Source organism: Salvelinus sp. IW2-2015, unplaced genomic scaffold, assembly GCF_002910315.2.
Source record: "Salvelinus sp. IW2-2015 unplaced genomic scaffold, ASM291031v2 Un_scaffold2330, whole genome shotgun sequence".
Lineage (NCBI taxonomy): Eukaryota > Metazoa > Chordata > Actinopteri > Salmoniformes > Salmonidae > Salvelinus > Salvelinus sp. IW2-2015.
The window spans coordinates 59,355-81,599 of NW_019943655.1; the positions used below are offsets into that span (position 1 = coordinate 59,355).

Below are 22,245 nucleotides of genomic sequence, written 5' to 3' on the forward strand. Positions count from 1 at the left end.
TGGCGACATGAGGCTAAATCATAAGGAGAGGTAGCAACAGGGGGCGGATCATGTGAGTGGGAAAGCACTGGGCGATTCCGACAATCAGGACAGTGTTCGGATGTGACAAGGGTGGAGCGTAGTATCGTAAGGATCATAGGACTATCGGATGATGCTGCGGATCGAACATGAACCAGCGGACGGACGGTTGGGATGTGCTGGGGTGTAATGCGTAGTCAGAGCGCGTGTAGGCAGTTTTGTGGATCGCATGGAATTGGCAAGATGCGAGAGAGCGAGTACAAAGATCAAAGGGTGGGCACCACCAAATATAATGTGGCGTAGATCGGAGAGAGGAAGTCGCAGGTGTACCGCTGCTTTGAACATACTGCCGTGTGGGCATGAGACCGATGGGGCCAGTTCAGAAGAGGTTGTAGAGGATGCACGCAGTTGAAAGGCCGAAGGAGCACGCTGCGGCGGGAGTGATCTCTACCGAGTGGAGTGGAAATGTTATCAGAACATGGTTTGATTAGTTAGTGATGGAGGGTAGGTGGAGCCACGAGGAGTGCGATGGATCAGATGAATTCGGAGATGACTGGTGGATTGCATGGGCAGAAGATCAATGGCAGGTATTGGATGGTGAATCAGTTATAAAGGTTTGGAAGTAGGCTATGAGTGGAATGATCCAGTCGGTGCTTGGAACAATGCGGGAGACACATTTCTGAAAGCATGTATGATGACTAATTGGCATGGATCAGAGAGGGTAGGATACGCAAAATCATGAGACAACCAAGTGCGGGCTGACCTAGATGATACGAGAAAAGAGAGTAACAAGAAAACAGGTGTAGAGTGGGATCAAGGCGATGGATCAGTACAGTGCGAACTGCATCACAGAGGGCAGAAACATTTGGTTGGATCAGAGGGTTGATTAAATGGATCAGAGGTGATGGGGATCACCACAGGAAATGGCGAATCTGGATCCCACTTTTAGTAGATGGAGCTGGATCATAATGAAGTGAGATATTGGATCAGAAATTCCGATGTCATTTGTAGTTGATAATTCTAGGTGCTAGTACTCAGAGGAGCGGATTGGATGAAGATCAGAGGGTTGGATGGTATTGTAAGAATGCTAGTTGGATGCGAATCAGAGAGATCAGTAGGACGTGTAGACAATCTCAGCAGAAGGCTCTTGTATGCAGCAAAGTCGGACTGAGGGGTGGTAGCCATATTGGACAATATAACCATGAATCGAGTGAGGTTGGTAGAACATGGATTTGGGATGTGAAAATCAGACGGGAGATAGAGCTGGTACTCCAGTCGATCGAAGCTGGCATTTGTTTAACCGGAGCTGCGTGGTATCCGCGGGGTTAGTCAATAGAGTATCATGTAAGGGCGATGATGATGGAGTTTGTTGTATAGCGAATCAGAAGAGGTGTAGATGCGTACTTTCAACCGTGTGTATAGATATCATATATAGAGTGATTTTGTGCCATGATAGGCAGGTTTGCTGTTCATGTATGTATCTCATGTAAGTGAGTGTGATGCTGTATATTCATTCATGAGGTGTTGTGTGGACCCCAGGAAGAGTAGATGGAGGGTGGGCTGGCGCATCATGCAAACAGCTAAGGATCCTAGTAAACTTAGCCAATAGATGTGAAGCTTTCGAGAGAAGCTTTTTAAATGTGAAACATGATTTGATGAAGGCTAAGATGTCAAAGTAAACAATTCCTCTCTTCTTTTAAACTAACAGGGTGAACTAAGAGCAGGTGGTTGGGACTGGGACTAAGCGAATCTAGCAGGTGGTAGACGCGATTACAAAGTAGAGCGAATGTTCATGAGTGTGTATTTCATGGTAAGAGGAAGCTCCAGTGGACAATACTGCGATCGAGAGGGGTGAAAACTGTTAAGGAGGCTACTCGATTGGACGGTACGTGAGATCAGGGTCGGAGGTGGTTAAAGCACTGAATTTCGAGCGAGCGAGACGTGGGGAATATGAGACGTAAAGTAAGAGGGAGATTCTGGAAATCAGCAGTCTGACCTAGGGTGGATGAGATACCGAAGTATATTACGTGATAACGGCATCTATGCGACACGCTGACTGGATGGCATCAGAGAAGGTGGGTGGAATCAGAGGGTTTTAGGATCAGAGATAGTGAAAAAATAAAGCAATCAGGATACGGGGAGTGCTGGATCGTGAATCAGAGTGCGCATTGGCATGAATGGATCCAGAGGGTGGAGGATCAGAGGGTGGGATGGAATGCAGATGCAGATTTAAGAATGGGACAGATCAGAGAGAGCTCGGGATGCGAGATCAAGAGGTGTACTGAATGGAAAACGGAGTCGAGGAGGAGAATTTAGCAGTGGAGCATACAATAGGAGAGGTGGATGGATCAGAGGGTGATGGATTCAGAGGGTGTGCCCGATGGACAGATTGGAGTGATTGGTAGGCGGGAGTGATCAATGAGCAACGCGTGGTAAAGTAGGATGAAAGTTTTGATCACATCGGGCCTGGTCCATTATGTGGATGGTGCTAGTATTGGTGGTAGTGCGATCAGAAGCTACGTGCGAGTGAATCAGAGGAGATACAGAAACACATCGGAAAGCTGAGGCAGAGCGGAGAGCATGGATCCAGAGGGTTTGTATGGAATTGCAACTGGGATAAATAGTTGTAGGGGGATGGTGAATCAGAGGCATCTTTTCTGAAAAACACAGTTTCTGAAAGCGAAAGAAGGAAAGTTGAAGAGCTGGAAGTAGTACGTATGTAAACAATAAAAAAAATGAAAAGCGTTGCTATGAACTACTACAGAACAGCATCTCCACCCAATCACAAGACAAGTTCAATCAAGTTCATTCTGTACAGTAGAATAGTATCACACACAAGCCTGCCATATGGTACAGTAAAACAGGGTGCTGGTTATGCTGTTAAAATAGATGAATATTCAACATCTCAAACTAAGGCAGGTTGACAACTTTATGCTAATCATGTGGTTTCAGAAGAAGGGCACAAAACAAAAAAGGGAAGTGACAGATTTTTCTTTGTAAGAGGAACTATGAAAGCATAAACACACAGAGAAATACAGATAACTATAAAAGAAACCGCTGCTTTGCTCTGAGGTTGTGTAAACTAAAATAAGGTTAGGTTTCTCATACCTAAACAGAAGAGGATGAGAACAGGAACAAGAAGCTCTGTTTAACCACTTAAGGATTCTGGGTATTCATTGGTCGAGTTCCTGCACGACTACATTGCAGACGCATGCCAGATCTTACAACGCCTGGGTATTTAAAAGGTACACTATGCAGAAAAATCGCTCCTCCATTTCCTGGTTTCTAAAATTCTAATAGTTCGCCTAATTTCAGTTTCTGTGACAAAACAAGCAACGTATAGTGTAGAGAATTATTCTATCATCTAAACCGCTCTGAAATATATTATAAATAACCCAAAGTATTGTACTTTCAGCTGTTTGAAGCTGGTGTAAAAAACCGAAAGACGTAAAAACAAAAAATAAGTCTGCCACAGGTGTAAGTGTAACCTTTAATTTGGCCTCTGCCAAAAGGTCTGGGCATTAATGGCACAGGTGTTGTGCATGCATAACTGCAAGGGTTGCTGGTTTAAACACTGGTCTGGTGGCTGTTGCCCTCTAATAGCTCAAATCAGTTTTGAACTAACTATTAAAGTATGTTAGAATTTACCATGGATAGTCAAAAAGTAATTTTCTGTCGTTTTCAGAGGGTGAATAATTCAATTCATTGTGACATTCTTACATTTATGCAATAAGGTACGAGGGGGTGTGGTATATGGCATGGCCAATATACAAAGGCCAAGGACTATTCTTAGCACGACACAACACGGAGTGCCTGGACACAGCCCTTAGCCGTGGTATATTGGCCATATACCACAAACCCCTGAGGTGCCTTATTGCTATTATAAACTGGCTACCAACCTATTTAGAGCAGTAAAAATAAATGCTTTGTCATACTTGTGGTCAGACAATCAGCATTCAGGGAACGAACTATCCAGTTTATAATGTAAAATATGACTCAATTCCAATTGAAAGCAAAATAAAACGGTTATAAGTTAATGACCTTTGAAGGTCGTATACCTCAGCCATAAAGACGAAACAAAAAGATCCCCCTCGTACACTAGGGCCACATCTTACATGTTCCTTTTACAGCTTGTAAATCTTACACATTTATATAATCTGGCATTAGCCCCTCCCCCCACCCCTAGTGCTGCACCACTGGTGTTGGTTTTGAACTGATGTAGCTAGCTAGCTATGTTTTGTGGGAAAATGTAGGACCTGCATTTGGACGTGAGCTAGCTATCGTTATCTAGCTTCTGTGTTGAGCTGTTGTTGTCAGCTGTTTATCTGTCTCTAACTAGCTAGTGGCTGAAGATATTTTTGTAACAAACCTTCCATAAAGAAATATATAGCTTGCTACCTTTCTTTGCCTGTTCGGTAGCTAATTAGATAGCTTTCAGCTGACTGGTGTTASCTAGCTAGCTACAGAGGCTAGCTGCTGGACTTTGGACAAGAAATGTTAGCTCGATAACATTAGCTAGCTAATCAAAATATATTTTTGTATTTATTATCCTCAGCTTGAATACCACCATACAGGTAGCTAGCTACAGTAGCCTAGGTTTGTTCTCAGCCACTTCTTACAACTGGCAGGATGTGGCAGCTGTGTTGTTGCCGAGCAACTGAGTTGACCCAGTTAGAGCTCTGCGATTCGGCTGAAAAGATGTCAGAATACTACAAAAAGGTAGCACATCGTTGATTCTTAACAGACGGAAATGTGCATGTGAGAGCGATGACATTTTTATTTATTTTTTTACTTTAGTTTATTTCATAAATATTTTCTTAACTCAATTTCTTGAACTGCATTGTTGGTTAAGGGCTTGTAAGTAAGCATTTCACGGTAAGGTCGACACATGTTGTATTTGGAGCATGTGACAAATAAAGTTTGATTTGATTTGAATCCTTAAATGTTTTAAATCCAAAAGGTCACTTAACTTCTTCTTCTTGGGCGCTATAGTTTAGTTTTAATCCGACATGTAGAATTTGAGCTAGGTAGACGCAGAAAACTCAATTGCTAACGACCCTGTTAAAAATCCGGTATGTGTAACGGGTTTCGTCCTCGTCTGAAGAGGAGTATGAAATGTCGGACCAATGTGCAGCGTTGTAAGTGTCCATTTTAATTATTATAAAACTGAACACTAAACAATACAAAATAACAAAGTGCAAAATACTGAAAAAAAAACGAAACAGTACCGTATGGTGAAAACACAGACACAGGAAACACCACCCACCAAAACACAAAGAAAAACAGGCTACCTAAATATGGCTCCCAATCAGAGACAACGACTGACACCTGCCTCTGATTGGGAACCATACTAGGCCAAACACAGAAATAGACAACCTAGACATACAACATAGAATGCCCACCCACATCACACCCTGACCAAACAAAACATAGAAACACACAAAAGCAATCTATGGTCAGGGCGTGACAGTATGTTTTTCTCTGTAACAGCCGGACGGCACATGACGATAGGCACGGTGTGTGTTGTGTACCTCCAATCAAGTTGATTTGTGAATTTTCATCGACATTGGTGTGATATTGGCTTAGATATGATGGTAGGGGAATTTATATGTAACATTGAGCTTCAACTAATGCATACCATAATAGAATAGTATAATAGAATACTACTATGTGATGTTCTATTTCATCATGTGGTCTTACCCTTGCGGTGAGAGCTTGTCCAGCCACCCCATCTTGAGTTTGGTCTTAGGGGCCCCATAGAAGCAGGCATAAGGGGAGATATTATCCGCGTGGTCTGCGGGTAACACGGGTAACGTATTCTTCACCAGACCACCCAGCGTGTCAAAGGGCTCCGAGTAGAGGTCACACACCACCATTGTCATGGGAACGACCTGGGAGAGGGCGGGGCCGGGCAGGGGGCCGGAGAGGAGGGGCTCCGGGGTCGCCGTAGCAGCATTAGGCCAAGCATGATTGGATAGTTCCCAACTGGTGGTGCACTCTTCCACTATAGAGTAGTCATCTTCATAGAGGTTGTGGACCGTTGAAGTAGGTGGAGGGACCTGTGTCTTGTTGCTATTCCTGGACTCCTTGATCTTACCATGCTTCTTTCTGTGGGATAGGGTGACGTTGAGTTGCATTTAATAAATCAATCAAACAATACATATATATAAATCAATCAAATATATATATACATGGAATAGTCTTCATTTCTCATAACAAGTATAGACTGACGAGTTTCAGAAGAAAGTTATTTGTTTCTGGACATTTCGAGCCTGTAATTGAACCCACAAATGCTGATGCTCCAGATACTCAACTAGTCTAAAGAAGGCCAGATTTAGTGCTTCTTTAATCAAAAAACAGTTTTCAGCTGTGCTAACATAATTGCACAAGTTTTCTAATGATCAATTATCCTTTTAAAATGACCAGTGAGATATACCTGCTGGAGCGCGTGCTATGGGTGGGTGTTGTTATCGTGACCAGTGAGCTGAGATAAGGTGGAGCTTTACCTAGCATAGACTTATAGATGACCTGGAGCCAGTGGGTCTGGCGACGAATATGTAGCGAGGGCCAGCCGACTAGAGCATATAGGTCGCAGTGGTGGGTGGTATAAGGTGCTTTGGTAACAAAACGGATGGCACTGTGATAGACTACATCCAATTTGCTGAGTAGAGTATTGGTGTGAGTTGGCGAGAGTGAAGAAGGCTTTGTTGCGAAATAGAAAGCAGATTCTAGATTTGATTTTGGATTGGAGATGTTTGATGTGAGTCTGGAAGGAGAGTTTACAGTCTACCAGACAACTAAGTACTTGTAGTTGTCCACGTATTCTAGGTCAGAACAGTCCTGAGTAGTGATGCTAGTTGGGCGGGCGGGTAGCGAACGGTTGAAAAGCATGCATTTGGTTTTACTAGCGTTTAAGAGCAGTTGGAGGCCACGGAAGGAGTGCTGTATGGCATTGAAGCTCGTTTGGAGGATAGATAGCACAGTGTCCAAGGAAGGGCCAGATGTATACAGAATGGTGTCATCTGCGTAGACGTGGATCAGGGAATCACCCACAGCAAGAGCAACATCGTTGATATATACAGAGAAAAGAGTCAGCCCGGGAATTGAACCCTGTGGTACCCCCATAGAGACTGCCAGAGGACCGGACAACATGCCCTCCGATTTGACACACTGAACTCTGTCTGCGAGTAATTGGTGAACCAGACGAGGCAGTCATTTGAGAAACCAAGGTTATTGAGTCTGCCGATAAGAATACGATGATTGACAGAGTCGAAAGCCTTGGCCAGGTCTATGAAGACGGCTGCACATTACTGTCTTTTATTGATGGCGGTTATGATATCGTTTAGTACCTTGAGCGTGGCTGAGGTGCAGCCTTTGCTTTCCTGACTGACTGTGTGTATTAGTTCCTGACTTCCCTCAACAGTTGCATATCGCGGGGACTATTTGATGCTATTGCAGTCCGCCACAGGAAGTTTTTGTGCTGGTCAAGGGTAGTCAGGTCTGGAATGAACCAAGGGCTATATCTGTTCTTAGTTCTACATTTTTTGAAAGGGGCATGCTTATTTAAGATGTTGAGGAAATTACTTTTAAAGAACGACCAGGCATCCTCGACTGACGGGATGAGGTCAATATCGTTCCAGGATACCCGGGCCGGGTCAATTAGAAAGCCCTGCTCGCAGAAGTGTTTTAGGCAGTGTTTGCAGGCAATGCAGGCAATGAGGCAGTGATCGCTGAGATCCTGATTGAAAACAGCAGAGGTGTATTTGGAGGGCAAGTTGGTCAGGATAATATCTATGAGGGTGCCCATGTTTACAGATTTGGGGTTGTACCTAGTGGTTTCCTTGATAATTTCTGTGAGATTGAGGGCATCTAGCTTAGATTGTCGGACTGCTGGGGTGATAAGTATATCCCAGTTTAGGTCACCTAACAGAACAAACTCTGAAGCTAGATGGGGAGCGATCAATTCACAGATGGTGTCCAGGGCACAGCTGGGAGCTGAGGGGGGTGTATAGCAGGCGGCAACAGTGAGAAACTTATTTCTGGAGAGATTAATTTTTAAAATTAGAAGTTCGAACTGTTTGGGCATAGACCTGGAAAGTATGACAGAACTTTGCAGGCTATCTCTGCAGTAGATTGCAACTCCTCCCCCTTTGGCAGTTCTATCTTGACGGAAAATGTTATAGTTGGGGATGGAAATCTCAGAATTTTTGGTGGCCTTCCTAAGACAGGATTCAGACACGGCTAAGACATCAGAGTGTGCTAAAGCAGTGAGTAAAACAAACTCAGGGAGTCAGTCTATATTTCTGATCAATTTGATGTCATTTTAATAGACACATTTTTTTAAAATAATAATATATATATGTATATATATATATATACACACACACACACAAACACACACAAACAGTTGAAGTCGGAAGTGTACATACACTTAGGTTGGAGTCATTAAAACTTGTTTTTCAACCACTCCACACATTTCTTGGTTGAAAACGAGTTTTAATGACTCCAACCTAAGTTTATGTAAACTTCAGACTTCAACTGTATATATCAATCTATTTAAACTCAGCAAAAAAAAGAAACGTCCCATTTTCAGGACCTTGTCTTTCAAAGATAACTCGTAAAAATCCAAATAACTTCACAGATCTTCATTGTAAAGGGTTTAAACACTGTTTCCCATGCTTGTTCAGTGAACCATAAACAATTAATGAACATGCACCTGTGGAACGGTCGTTAAGACACTAACAGCTTACAGACGGTAGGCAATTAAGGTCACAGTTAAGAAAACTTAGGACACTAAAGAGGCCTTTCTATTGACTCTGAAAAACACCAAAAGAAAGATGCCCAAGGTCCCTGCTCATCTGCATGAACGTGCCATAGGCATGCTGCAAGGAGGCATGAGGACTGCAGATGTGGCCAGGGCAATACATTGCTGTGAGACGCCTAAGACAGCGCTACAGGGAGACAGGACGGACAGCTGATCGTCCTCGCATTTTCAGACCACGTGTAACAACACCTGTACAGGATCGGTACATCCGAACATCCGAACATCACACCTGTGGGACAGGTACAGGATGGCAACAACAACTGCCCAAGGTACACCAGGAACGCACAATCCCTCCATCAGTGCTGACTGTCCCCAATAGGCTTAGAGAGGCTGGACTGAGGGCTTGTAGGCCTGTTGTAAGGCACGTCCTCACCAGAAATCACTGGCAACAACATCGCCTATGGGCACAAACCCACCATCGCTGGACCAGACAGGATTGGCAAAAAGTGCTTTTCACTGACGAGTCGCGGTCTTGTCTCACCAGGGGTGATGGTCGGATTCGCATTTATCATCAAAGGAATGAGCTTTTTACCGAGGTCTGTACTCTGGAGCGGGATCGATTTGGAGGTGGAGGTTCCGTCATGGTCTGGGGCGGTGTGTCACAGCATCATCGGACTGAGCTTGTTGTCATTGCAGGCAATCTCAACGCTGTGCGTTATAGGGAAGACATCCTGCTCCCTCATGTGGTACCCTTCCTGCAGGCTCATCCTGACATGACCCTCCAGCATGACAATGCCACCAGCCATACTGCTCGTTCTGTGCATGATTTCCTGCCATGGCCAGCGAAGAGCCCGGATCTCAATCCCATTGAGCACGTCTGGACCTGTTTGATCGGAGGGTGATGGCTAGGACCATTCCCCCCAGAAATGTCCGAGAACTTGCAGGTGCCTTGGTGGAAGAGTGGGGTAACATCTCACTGCAAGAACGGGCAACTCTGGTGCAGTCCATGAGGAGGAGAAGCACTGCAGTACTTAATGCAGCTGGTGGCCACACCAGATACTGACTGTTACTTTTGATTTTGACCCCCCCCTTTGTTCAACGACACATTTTTCCATTTCTGTTAGTCACATGTCTGTGGAACTTGTTCAGTTTATGTCTCAGTTGTTGAATCTAGTTATGTTCATACAAATATTTACACATGTTAAGTTTTTTGGCAGAGTTTTTATATATATATATATATATATATATATATATATATATATATATATATATATACTGTATATATATATATATCAAATCAATCAATATTTATATACACATCAATCAATCTAAATATATCAATCAATAATATTTGTGTGAAGCTTTTTACAAATGCTACTTGTGTTACATTTGTGTAATACTTTCGTATTTGTAAAAATGTAATTACAATTTGGTTTAGCTTTATTTGTTGCAATACTATATATTTTTACTGTACAGACAACTGAAGCAGGGTTTAGCAACCAATTTCAGTAGTTAAACGCCTTCCTCTTTTGAAATACTGTTCGACTATTTGTGGCCTAAGCAAAAGTAGTCTTTACTGTTAGGCACAACTATTGTGTATCAGAGTGGCCCTCATCTTACCTCAGCTTTTTCTGCTTGAGATTCTCTTTGATTTCTTTCTTAAACAGTTCTTTAGGACCCTGGTCCTGAGACAGAAGAACACAGATTAGTCATCAAGGCACATCAGTGGCACTTTCAAAACAGGCATTGTTAGACTGATAGCATAGTGGCTAGGTTAGCTTAGTGGCTAGGTTAGCTTAGTGGCTAGGTTAGCTTAGTGGCTAGGTTAGCATAGTGGCTAGGTTAGCTTAGTGGCTAGGTTAGCTTAGTGGCTAGGCTAGCAAGTGACATTTCTATTAACCTCAGAGGCCAAAGTGAAACTGTTTGAGCCTCAAGTTTACTCTCATTTTGCTCAAGTTTACTCTCGATTTGCAGTGAAAGAAGAGACGGGGAAGTGGATGTGTGTGTGGGCAGACAAATAGAAAATAGAACTGGATAGTGAGTTTCTCTCAGCTTCTTAGCTACTTCCACATAATCTCAAAACAGTGAACATGTCAAGATTCTGAGAATAGGTACTCTGTAAAAGGGGTAACAATGAGCACATATCAAAGGAAAGAAGAATATGACTTAGCACCTATTCCTGCAAAATAACTCACTTGGCAGAGGTGGGGCCTACTAGGCTCTGATCAGCCTCCCCGTGACCAAATCTCTCTGGAGATCTTGTTATCATTGCCTGGCTGTAAATACTGTTCTTACATTGAATATAATCAATACAACTGTAGGTCTAAGTGGTTAATAATAGTGGACCTATTCGGGATCCTATACAACTTCAGTTTCTAAAGTATTTCACCTTACCAGTACGTTCTCTGGGTTGTTGTATAGGAATGTTTCTCCATAAGGAACAATGGGAGACAACGTTCTTTGCAGTGGGGCTAGAGTAGAGAGAAGGACACACATAACACATTATCATTAGTTCTCAGACAAATGCACATGGTATAGGTCTACATACTGTTGTTGCATCACATAACCATAACACTTGAATGCATCCTCCCCTCGGAGTTCTGCGTAAAATGTTGAAACATATTCCTACCTTCTTCCTCCCTCTTCTTCCTCCCTCTTCTCCCTCCCTGTCGTCCTCCCTCCCTCTTCGCCCTCCCTCTTCTCCCCTCCTCCTCCCTCTCCTCCCTCCCTCCCTCCGTCATCTCCCCTCCTCCTCCCTCTCTCCTCCCTCCTTCTTCCCTCTCTCTCCTCCCTCTCTCTTCTCCCTCCCTGTCATCTCCCCTCCTCCTCCCTCTCCTCCCTCCCTCTTCCCTCTCTCTCCTCCCTCTCTCTTTCTCCCCCTGTCATCTCCCCTCCTCCTCCCTCTCCTCCCTCCTCTCTCCCCGCCTCCTCCCCTCCTCTCCCTCCCTTCTCTCCCCCTTCTCTCCCCTCCTCCTCCTCTCCCTCCCTGTCTCTCCCCTCCTCCCTCCCTGTCATCTCCCCTCCTCCTCCCTCTCTCTTCTCCCTCCCTGTCATCTCCCCTCCTCCTCTCCCTCTCCCATCTCTCTTCTACAAAAGTGCAAAAACTTGCCTCCCCTTCCTCAGACAGACACTAGCCCTACCAAGGACGTTCCTTGGCCCTGTGTGAGGCCCAATGGGGACCCCAATGGGGACCTCAGCCGAGGAGGGAGGAGAGGGGGATGAAGTGTGAGACCACCCAGACACCATCCCTGTAGACCCGGTGTGAGCCACCGCCTGTCACAGTGACAAATAAACATCGGCCATCTCCTGGGACAGCAAGGGCCGACAGACATCCCCCGGCGGACGCGACACACACATACCTACACAAACAGCCAACACATACATAGACACGAGCTACTAGATAGGCCACCGAGACAAGGCACTGGGAGATAGTAGGACCTGGTTGCTGGTTTCTATGTTGAAGAGGAACACACTATCAAACACCGTTATCTCTATGGACAGGTCTGGTGTCAGAGAGACAGTAGGGTCGTTTATCACTATCTATTGGGCTGAGAGAGAGAGAGAGAGAGAGAGAGAGAAGAGAGAGAGAGAGAGAGAGAGAGAGAGAGAGAGAGAGAGAGAGAGAGAGAGAGAGAGAGAGAGAGAGAAGAGAGAAGAGAGAGAGGAGAGAAGAGAAGAGACAGAGAGACAGAGAGAGACAGAGAGAGAGAGAGAGAGCAACCAAGTAAATCGAAATAGAGGAGGAAAAGTAGAGTAGAAACTAGGAAGAAAGAGGGGGAAGTTGTATTTACAGTTGGAAGGAAAGAGACAGATCCACTTTCTATGTTGAAGAGGAACACACTATCACACCCTTATCTCTATGGACAGGTCTGGTGTCTGAGAGACAGTAGGGTCGTTATCACAAATCTATTGGGGGGGGGGGGAGAGAGGGGGAGAGAGAGAGAGAGAGAAGAGAGAGAGAAGAGGAGGAGAGAGAGAGAGAGAAAGGGAGAGAAAGGGGGGAGAGGAAAGTGGGGAGAGAGAGAGGACCAAGTAAATTGAATAGAGGAGGAAAAGTAGAGGAACTAGGAAGAAAGGGGGGGGAGTTGTATTTACTGTATATAGTGTTGGAAGGAAAGAGTCAGATCCACTTTCAACAGATATGGGAGCCACCATAGACAGAGGGAGGCATCAACACAGACCTCACAACACATTGCATGTATCATTAAAGGTCAATTTGACCAACAAAGTTAAACAACGTCTGGAGTTAGGAGAGTGAAGTGGGATATACACTAGGCCTCACTGGCACCACTACGCAAGATGACAGAGAGAGAGAGAGAGAGAGAGCGAGCGAGAGCACAATCCCAGCAAGACAAAAGCACCCTCAAAACGGGACGTTGGTTCCCCACGTGATGAATCTAACACACACTCCCTCTTTCTCTCTCCCTTTTCCCCTCTTCCCCCATTTTTTCATCAGGGCAAACAATAGTAATGCCTGCTGACTCGATAATATAAAATAGTCAAGGAAGAGCTAAAATAGGATTAGTTGCTAGGATACCTTTCTGGTTGCCGTTAGCACTGCCGGGAACCTGGGCGCAGGGAAGGTGTTCAAGGTCGGTTGTGGATGTTAGCGGAGGCAAGCTCCTGAGGAAGGAAAAGAATGGAATAAACTTTATTAGAACACTGTCTGACACACAAGGGATCAGGAAAGCCATATATATATATATATATATATATATGCCTTTGAGTTAACACTAGAAAGGATACATTCCCCAAATGTGACCCGATTCAGGAAACTAGACGTATGTCGCAAGTCGCGACTTTGAATGTAAAATAAAATGTTTTTTTATCATAATGCGTTTTTTGCCAGAAATGCCTTCTTGAACATGTGATCTTTCATGTGTCTTAATAACAAACGTGTATACCATCTGTAAATACGAATGAAATTGTTAAATTACGAGCCTTGTTGGTTAAGCGACAGAAAAAGATGACAACCTTCCCACTAGCTATGATTGGCTGAGATAATGAGTGGGCTGGACATGCCAAGAGAGGAGTTCGGATTGGTCTGCCATAGAAGCTCGTCAGTCTGTGTTGGTAATCCTGTCAAACGCGCCTTTAAAAAAAAAATATGTATCATGTAGTGGAGCTGCATAAGTGTGGCTCTCTACTTTCTGGAGGATCAAGTTTTGAAATCAGTGGAATTAGAGTATGATAGCTAAAAGAGATGGAGAAAACACCTGTCTCCGGATTACATCTTCAAACTAAGGGCAAACGTGGCATCGCATTCCTGACAGGGAGACGCGTCCATGCACGACGATGTATATAGGTAAGATAGCTAGCAAACGCTAGACTAATGTTACATTTTCAGATATTACACATTTTCTAATTTTGACAGAAAGTGGTTTAATTTCAAGCTAACTGTAGCTGGCTGGCTCCCTAGCTGATATTATTTGTTTTCCAGAGCTGTTTGCTGTTCTAGTTAGAGCCTAATGTTAGCTAGCTAACATTGAACATGGTTGGCTAGCTCCCAGCACTGTGGCATTGATGGCACAGTTCATTGTTGTTTGACTAGCTAACGTTAGTGAACTTACACTTTGTTTACCTAGCTAGGTACTTTGTTTACCTAGTTAGGTACTTTGTTTACCTAGCTAGGTACTTTGTTTACCTAGTTAGGTACTTTGTTTACCTAGCTAGGTACTTTATTTACCTAGCTAGCAAGATATATGTCTTAAGCTAAAGTGGACTGTTTATATATTTTTTGGGTGATCAGCTTTAATATTACAGAAAGATTTTTGCTTCCATCAATGTAACTGTCTGCATCATTTCCAATCCCCCATATATTATTTGGGTAAATATATATATCCATACTTTTTTAAATAATATACCTTTATTATTCCCCCCAAACCCTACCACCCCTCCTCCAATTGGAGTAAACTAATAAACAATAACACTTAGGCTTCTTCAGTTTATACATCTTATACACATTTTACAATAGTTATATGTTGTTTGTTTTTAGTCCTTCCTGTATTTCTGATGTCCATCCAGTTTGATTTATATTTGTAACTGTGCTATTTCACAACATTTCTGAACCTATATACATTTTACAGACCCCGTATGTTTTACATTTGTTATCTTGTTTTTATTAGTCCCACCCTTCAGCTCCGTTCAACCCCTCCCATCTATCTCTTAACACCATCCATTTTGGATTTCTATTTGCCATGTATTTTATACTGTGCTGTGATGCTTCACAAAAGTACTGAAACTTTTTATTCTCATAGCTTCTACAGATTGTAAATTAAAGATAAAAATTTTGGCTAAAATAATTATTATATAATTGATTGATTGACTATGACTTTTCAAGTCACCCAGTATTGCTATCTGCAGCATTAGTTCTAGGTAAAGGTTGCGATTCTTCAGCCATTCCTGGACCTGTGACCAAAAATGAGCTACATATCGACAATACCAAAATAAATTATCTAATGACTCTGCCTTCTCACAGCAAAATCTGCAGAGCTGGGAAGATTGTATCCCCATATATATTGGTTGCAAGAATTTAGTATAATAATTTAAATTGAAAAATGTTAAGTTTTGAATCCGGCGTTGTTTTGTGTGTCAATTCATAAACCATGTGCCATGGAATTGGTACATCAAAAATCTCTTCCCAACTATTTTGCAATTTATATGGCACAGCTGTAATTTTTTTGGTCCTTAAATTAAATTGGTGTATGTTTTTTTTGTCACAATTTTCTTTAACCGTTTATGGTCTTGAATGCAGGGCCGACAGACAAGTTCCTTACTTTTTCCCACTTCTACTTGCCTCTTACATTTTTGTGGTAATGCTGCAATTAGTTGGTTGTAATTTTGTTTTCAAAGAACCGAAAGTAAGCAGTTGTAATCTGAATAAAGGGAAAAAGGCCATTCTTGAACATGGGGTGAGATAGATAGATAGATAGATAGATAGATAGATAGATAGATAGATAGATAGATAGATAGATAGATAGATAGATAGATAGATAAAGAATAGATAAGGGAATAGATTAGATAGGAAATAAGATTTAGGGAGTAAGGGATAGAATTAGGGGATAGGGATTAGGAATTAAAAGCGGGGATTTTTAAAGGATAAGAAATAAAGAATTTAGGGGAAATTAAGGGGGGAAGAAAATTAGATAAAAAGATAGGGGATAGGAAATAGATAGATTTAAAATTAGATAGATAGATAGATAGATAGATAGATAGATAGATAGATAGATAGATAGATAGATAGATAGATAGATAGATAGATAGATAGATAGATAGATATTAAAAATACTTAAAATCTTACATTTTATCTTGTGTCTGCATTGCCATTGTTGGGCTGTAAGCAGGTTAAGTGTGTACAGGACATTTTGGTACAGCTGTAGTAGTCAACAGGCAATAACGAGCTACAGGACATGAATTCATTCATGTTTCAACCTCTTTTTCGGGAATTTGTCTTTCAGCATAAACCTACTCTCTGCCTCCTGTACAACGAGATGATCAAGGGTGAATAAGCAACACTTCAGGAATGTTGTACTTTGAGCTTATTGCTTTGACTTGAGGGTCAGTGAATGTTATTGCTGGTATGCAAGGTTTTCAATGTCCTGTCTATTTTTAGTCTGCTCTCCTCCTTTACAGCTTCAACAGCCTGGTTGTTGTTGTGGCCAAGGAGCGTTCTCTAAGATGGAAGCAGGTTTCAGCTGCTGTGTAACGTTGCCGTCCTTCCTCCCAGAGATGTGAAAGCCCCTCGGACTGGACACAACCTGGCAAACATCATATTTTGTAGAAGCTCAGGACTTTTGCGATGAAAAGGACATGGACATTACATGTCCTTCTCCAAAGGGCAGGACAGATGCTCTCAGGCTTTATGTTCCCCCCCCCCCCCCCCTACCTTCAGCACTTGAAGTTAAAGTATTTTATTGTTGAAATGTTTTCTTTGTTTTTTTTAATAAGCACTATCTCACTGCTTTAGCACATGGCCACATCCACGTGGTCCAATGTAAATGATTTAAGAGGTATTTAAATATATTTAAGCTCTAAGGCTTTAGAGGTTATGAACGACGCTATATGGGCGTAATCAAAGAACAGCACTGTGGCTGGTGAATGTGAAAGGTTATATTTATATATACAACCATAGGCAATATAATACTGTAAATGGTTTGCCTAAATGGGTAACTTGGTGAGACAATGTTCAGAGAATCCCTTTGGCAATTTGGTAAAATGATTCCTTTTCTAAATATGTTTCCCAACGATTAATGTAGAGAGCAAGTGTGAAAATCACAGCAAAATGTGTTAATGCCTTTTTTCTCCTAAATGGGATTCTAAGTGTATCACCTTTTCAAGCTGCATTACTTCCCCATGTGTCCTCTAACTACAGTGTATGATGTGCCATTTAGAAGCTCTGAGTCTGTACTTTTATCCAATGTAAAAAACACCATTGAAATTTTGGAACACGAGACTGAAAAGAGATGGTGGGTCACTAATGAGAAAGTGCTAAAGTTTCAAAACATAATAAATCAAGTGTATACACATCCATTGATCACTTAATATTATAATAGACTTATCAATAAGTTATAGACTGATGAGTCATGCCTACCAGTCCGGTGGGGGTAGGATGACTTGGTCAGGAATCCCAGGGACCGGCCGGTGCCTCAGTCTGTAGGAACGGGTGGGCCGGGGGCCCTTGGCTGGTGTCTTCAAGCTGGGGCCCCTCTCATAGATCACATTATCCACCATCTTCCCCTGGTAAACCTCGTGGTTTTTCCCAGAGAGGACGTGGTCAGGCCCGGGAGAGAGGTCTGTAGAGGAAGGGGAGGGCTCCTCAGAGGAGATCTCACAATCAGAGGGTACCTCTCCAGAGTGGGAGGAGACAGAGAGGGAGTCACAGCTGCCAGATGTGGAGTTCGAAGCTGAGGAAGTGGTGCGTACGTTACGAGGGTCACGCGGTGTCGGCCGTGGTGGTCTCAGAGACCCCTTTATAGAAGTGTTAGTGTTCTCCTCTTCTGTCTCTTCAATCCCTAAGCCAGCCCCAGGGTGTAGGGTCTGCCTCCCCTCCCATCTTGCCTGCTCTACCCTCTCACTAGGCTGGCAGGAAGTCACCCTTTTCTTATTTGTCATGAAGATGTGTCTGGGTTGGGGGAGGGGCTTTCTATTTTCCCCGTCCTTTTCCCCTTCCCCCGGCTCTTCCACCGCCAATCTTAGGGCTTCCAAACTACGTAGGATCCGTCTACGGTGGCCTGTAGGGAACACTCGGAGCTCCAGGAGGCAATTTTCAGTGAGCCCCCTGCAGTCTTCCAGGCACTGGAAGCCCCCCAGGTGAAATCCGTCAGCGTACTGGGGCAGACGCAGGCTGGTCAGCCAGTCTAGGATCTCCTCTCTGGGGTCAGTGGGATTTGACATGGTGGGTGTTTGGTGGTGGTCTAGATCAACACCAGAGAAGAGTTGATGATGGATCTAAGGCAGATTAGCATTAGTGAAAGTGTTGGGTGGGGGAAGGTTTGGTGGTTTTTCTGAGGACAGAAAGAAGAGGGATACAATTAAGAATGTATTATGCCTCTGGCAGTTGGTAGCTAATGTATCTGTGCATCTAATATCCCGTAGAAAAACCAATCATAATGTTTCCTTAAAATCCACTTATCAATTTATTTCCATTAAAAGTTGACATTCTACATAAGAACGTTTGAATCCTGCACTGTGAAGTCTCACTACATGAGCTAGAAGAGCTGAAACTAAATATTCCCCAGTGCTTTCCCTGCCACAGTAAAAACCTAAGAACCCACATGTCACTGCTAGAAATAGTATGCATTACTATTGAACAAGCCAGTCCATCTTCAACAGGAAATAGTATGCATTACTGTTGAATAAGCCAGTCCATCTTCAACAGGAAATAGAAATAGCACATTTTCTCTAAGGTCTCATTGACATATCCTATTCTATCTACCTATGAAATAAGAACTAACCTTACTCTGAACTTTCTTTTTTTTTTGTCCACAGTGTCTAGTCCTCCACTCCAACAAGCTTTCTCACCCCATAACAACATGTACTATAAACACTTCCTGGAAACAAACTTCACCTACAGTGCATTCGGAAAGCATTCAGGCCCCTTAACTCTTTCCACATTGTTACATTACAGCATTGTTCTAAAATGGATTAAATAAATACAAAATCCTCAGCAATCTACACACAATACCCCATAATGTATTCACAATACCCCATAATGACATCACAATACCCCATAATGACATCACAATAGCCCATAATGATAAAAAGAAAACACTTTAGAATTTTTTGCAAATGTATTAAAATTAAAAAATGATATCATAATACAGAACTATTCAGACCCTTTGCTATGAGACTCGAAATTGAGCTTAGGTGCATCCTGTTTCCATTGATCATCCTTGACGTTTCTACAACTTGATTGGAGTCCACTTGTGGTAAATTCAAATTGATTGGACATGATTTGGAAAGGGACGCACCTGTATTTATAAGTCCCCACAGTTGACAGTGCATGTCAGAGCAAAAACCAGGCCTTGAGGTTGATGGAATTGTCCATAAAGCTCCGAGACAGGATTGTGTCGAGGCACAGATCTGGGGAAGTGTACCACAAAATGTCTGCAGCATTGAAGGTCCCCAAGAACACAGTGGCCTCCATCATTCTTAAATGGAAGAAGTTTGGAACCACGAAGACTCTTCCTAGAGCTGGCCGCCGGGCAAAACTGAGCAATCGGGGTAAATTGCTGCCAAAGGGTGCTTCAACAAAGTACTGAGTAAAGGGTCTGAATACTTATGTAAATGTGATATACCTGTTTTTCATTTGTAAAACATTTGCAAAAATGTATTTTAATCAGTTTTTGCTTTGGTATTATGGGGGCATTGTGTGTAGATATTTGTATTTATTTTTTACTTTCTGAATCAGGCTGCAACGTAACAAAATGTGGAATAAATATCTGAATACTTTCTGAAAGCACTGTAACTCTAATTATACCAGATCTGTAACCACAAAACAGTGCTCATGGTGTCAACATTTATGTCATACTTTAACACTTTGCAGCAGTAATCATCACAAACATTAGTCAGTGGGTTTATAGGTCGTTTATGACCATCACACCAGCCTTATACTATAACAAGCATGCAACGGAAATAGAAAAATAAAATAAAAAGTTATGCAACAGAAAACAAAAATTTACATTTTGTTGAGTCCTGTTTCAGTCTGTTTTCATACGTTTGGTACCTAATGAATATGACCCTGACGCTTGCAGTTTTGTTTGTTTCACAGTGGCATCAGACCAACACCAGACTGTTATTGGAAGCCCTGTATGGTGGCGTTAATGAGAAGTCAAAGAGAGAAGCATGCATTAACACTGAGGAACAAGTGGAACTTCATACTGTATGTGGTATACCCACTTTTATACCCACTACCACTGAGGCTATATCAGAACGCTTCTGCATTTAACTGAGACCTCTTCTTATTTAACCCAATACACTTGTGGGATGAATTGAAATGTTTCTTACAGAAGAAATATGGAAAGAAAATGCATAACCATCGTAGCAATTAAAAAAGGAAACAGTTTGGAGATTATGGCAAAATTATTCGACTAAAAAGTTGAGGGACACCACAGTTCACTTGACAAGACTTAATCCAAAACATTACACTGTTGGTTTTATGTGCATTTTACATGTAGTGTACTTTTCTCCACATTTATTGATAATGAAATCTGAAAATACTCTGGATACAGTCAGTAACATGACATGAAAATTCTTAGAAAAATTGGGGGTAGGTGCAGTATAAGACCAAAAAAATGACAAGGGTTTGTGTGAGAGGTCTATCTGGTGTTTCCAAGTGGCCACACGTCTCCTTAAGTATTTCCAATACACTTTATGAATCAAAGAAGAGTGTTCAACTATAAGGTGCTGTTTTTTTTATATCTCTCCTAGCTGTGGCGTTGAGGAACTAGGACACTTGTAGCTGTTTTGTTTGGAACTCAGCCCTGGATCCCCGACATCACACAATTACTATTGTTGTTTACGCATTCCAAAAAACGGTCCATTATAAATCACAATCTGGGTAAGGTGAGCGTTTTGAAAGCGTTGTTCTATTGCCAACAATGACCAGCTAAAATCAGGGATGAACAACTTTGATTGGGCCACAGAAAAGATCTGAACACATCATGAGGTGCCTCGGGTTGGTGCGTTTTCGAATTGAGTCACGAGTTCACTCAGATGTGTGGTCCACAGAAAATTGTCATCACAACACATCAAAACAGAGTGATCATTGTGTTCAGGACAACCCAGGGTATAACGCCATTGTTATCTTGTAACTGTACATCAAACATAGTGATGATAAACACTGACACTGTATATGACATGAGTGTTATGAGATGGAAATGTGAAGTGCACATTTGGACTCACGGGTGTTTGTCTTGCTTGTATGACAAAGTGGTATTAACTTGCCTAGTTAAATAAAAATTAAAACAAGTATAATTCTCAATGTCTCATCTTTCATAATATATTGAGTCCTTTTAATTTTACAGCATTTCTCTCTCTCAGACAACAAAACATTTGCAAAAGTTGTCCAATGGTGTCACGTGGTGCTCAAGTTCAGAACAGCTGTCAATCGAAACCCCATACAGAGCTGTGAAGCAGAGACCCTGAGGTCTGACGTCTTGTATAGCATGCTACTGTACAGCCACTGTGTTCCAATTTAGGCGTTTATCAGTGTCCAAATCTGCCATTTCCAACCTGTATACGGGTACGAGTGTAAAGGGCGACACGCGTGTTTCTGCTTGTTTGTTTGTTTCATTTCACGACGAGGACATCAAAGATGAGATAAGGAGAAACTGACATTTGAAAATCCCAAACTCCAACGTTGACATGAAGCATGCATTGATTGTTGCACTTACGTCAACGTACCTTCACATGTGAAGAACAGATTCGTCCCACAGAGTGTAAAGGAGAGGCTAATTTAATAGGTGAAAGGTGATGTGTATTTCTCTAGTGATTTATCTTGCTGCGTATCAAAGCGATATAGCTGTGTGTATTACTCCCTTAACATGCAGGGACCTGTATTGGCAAGTGCTTACAGATTATGGCACAAACGCCTTCCTCACACACACACAAACACACACACACACACACACGATCTGACTCAGTTTGCCATCTCTCTCTGGTTACCACCATCCACCCCCTCACACACACCACCCAATCTGCAAACCTTAGAATGGAATAGACTCACAAAGCATTGATCCAGTAATACTCCCTGTCTGGCTAAAAAGAAGAACATCAGCAAGAATTGTGATTTAACCTTTATTTTATCACGGAGTCATACTGAGACCTAAGGTCTATTTTACAGATGAGCCCTGAATTACAGAAATTACAGAAAACACTCACATCAAAATATAAATACAAAATGCAAGCAGAAAGAAAAACACAAACATTCATCAGTAATGAGGTCCTCAACCAGCTGTCTGAAT

At 42.5% G+C, this 22,245-nt stretch overlaps 1 protein-coding gene across 1 annotated transcript in view; it reads right to left on the minus strand.

The window, feature by feature from the left end:
- The window catches only part of LOC112073649 (arf-GAP with Rho-GAP domain, ANK repeat and PH domain-containing protein 2), a gene marked incomplete at its 3' end in the record, with an annotated part of 79,732 nt that overhangs the window by 52,281 nt on the left and 5,206 nt on the right, over window positions 1-22,245 (minus strand). The window contains exons 2-7 of the mRNA XM_024140903.1: window positions 17,373-18,285; window positions 13,320-13,405; window positions 11,177-11,253; window positions 10,403-10,467; window positions 5,719-6,126; window positions 2,668-2,691 (exon numbers count right to left, since the gene is read on the minus strand). Of these exons, the coding sequence (XP_023996671.1) occupies window positions 2,668-2,691; window positions 5,719-6,126; window positions 10,403-10,467; window positions 11,177-11,253; window positions 13,320-13,405; window positions 17,373-18,175 (1,463 nt within the window). The remainder of the gene's footprint in view (window positions 1-2,667; window positions 2,692-5,718; window positions 6,127-10,402; window positions 10,468-11,176; window positions 11,254-13,319; window positions 13,406-17,372; window positions 18,286-22,245) is intronic.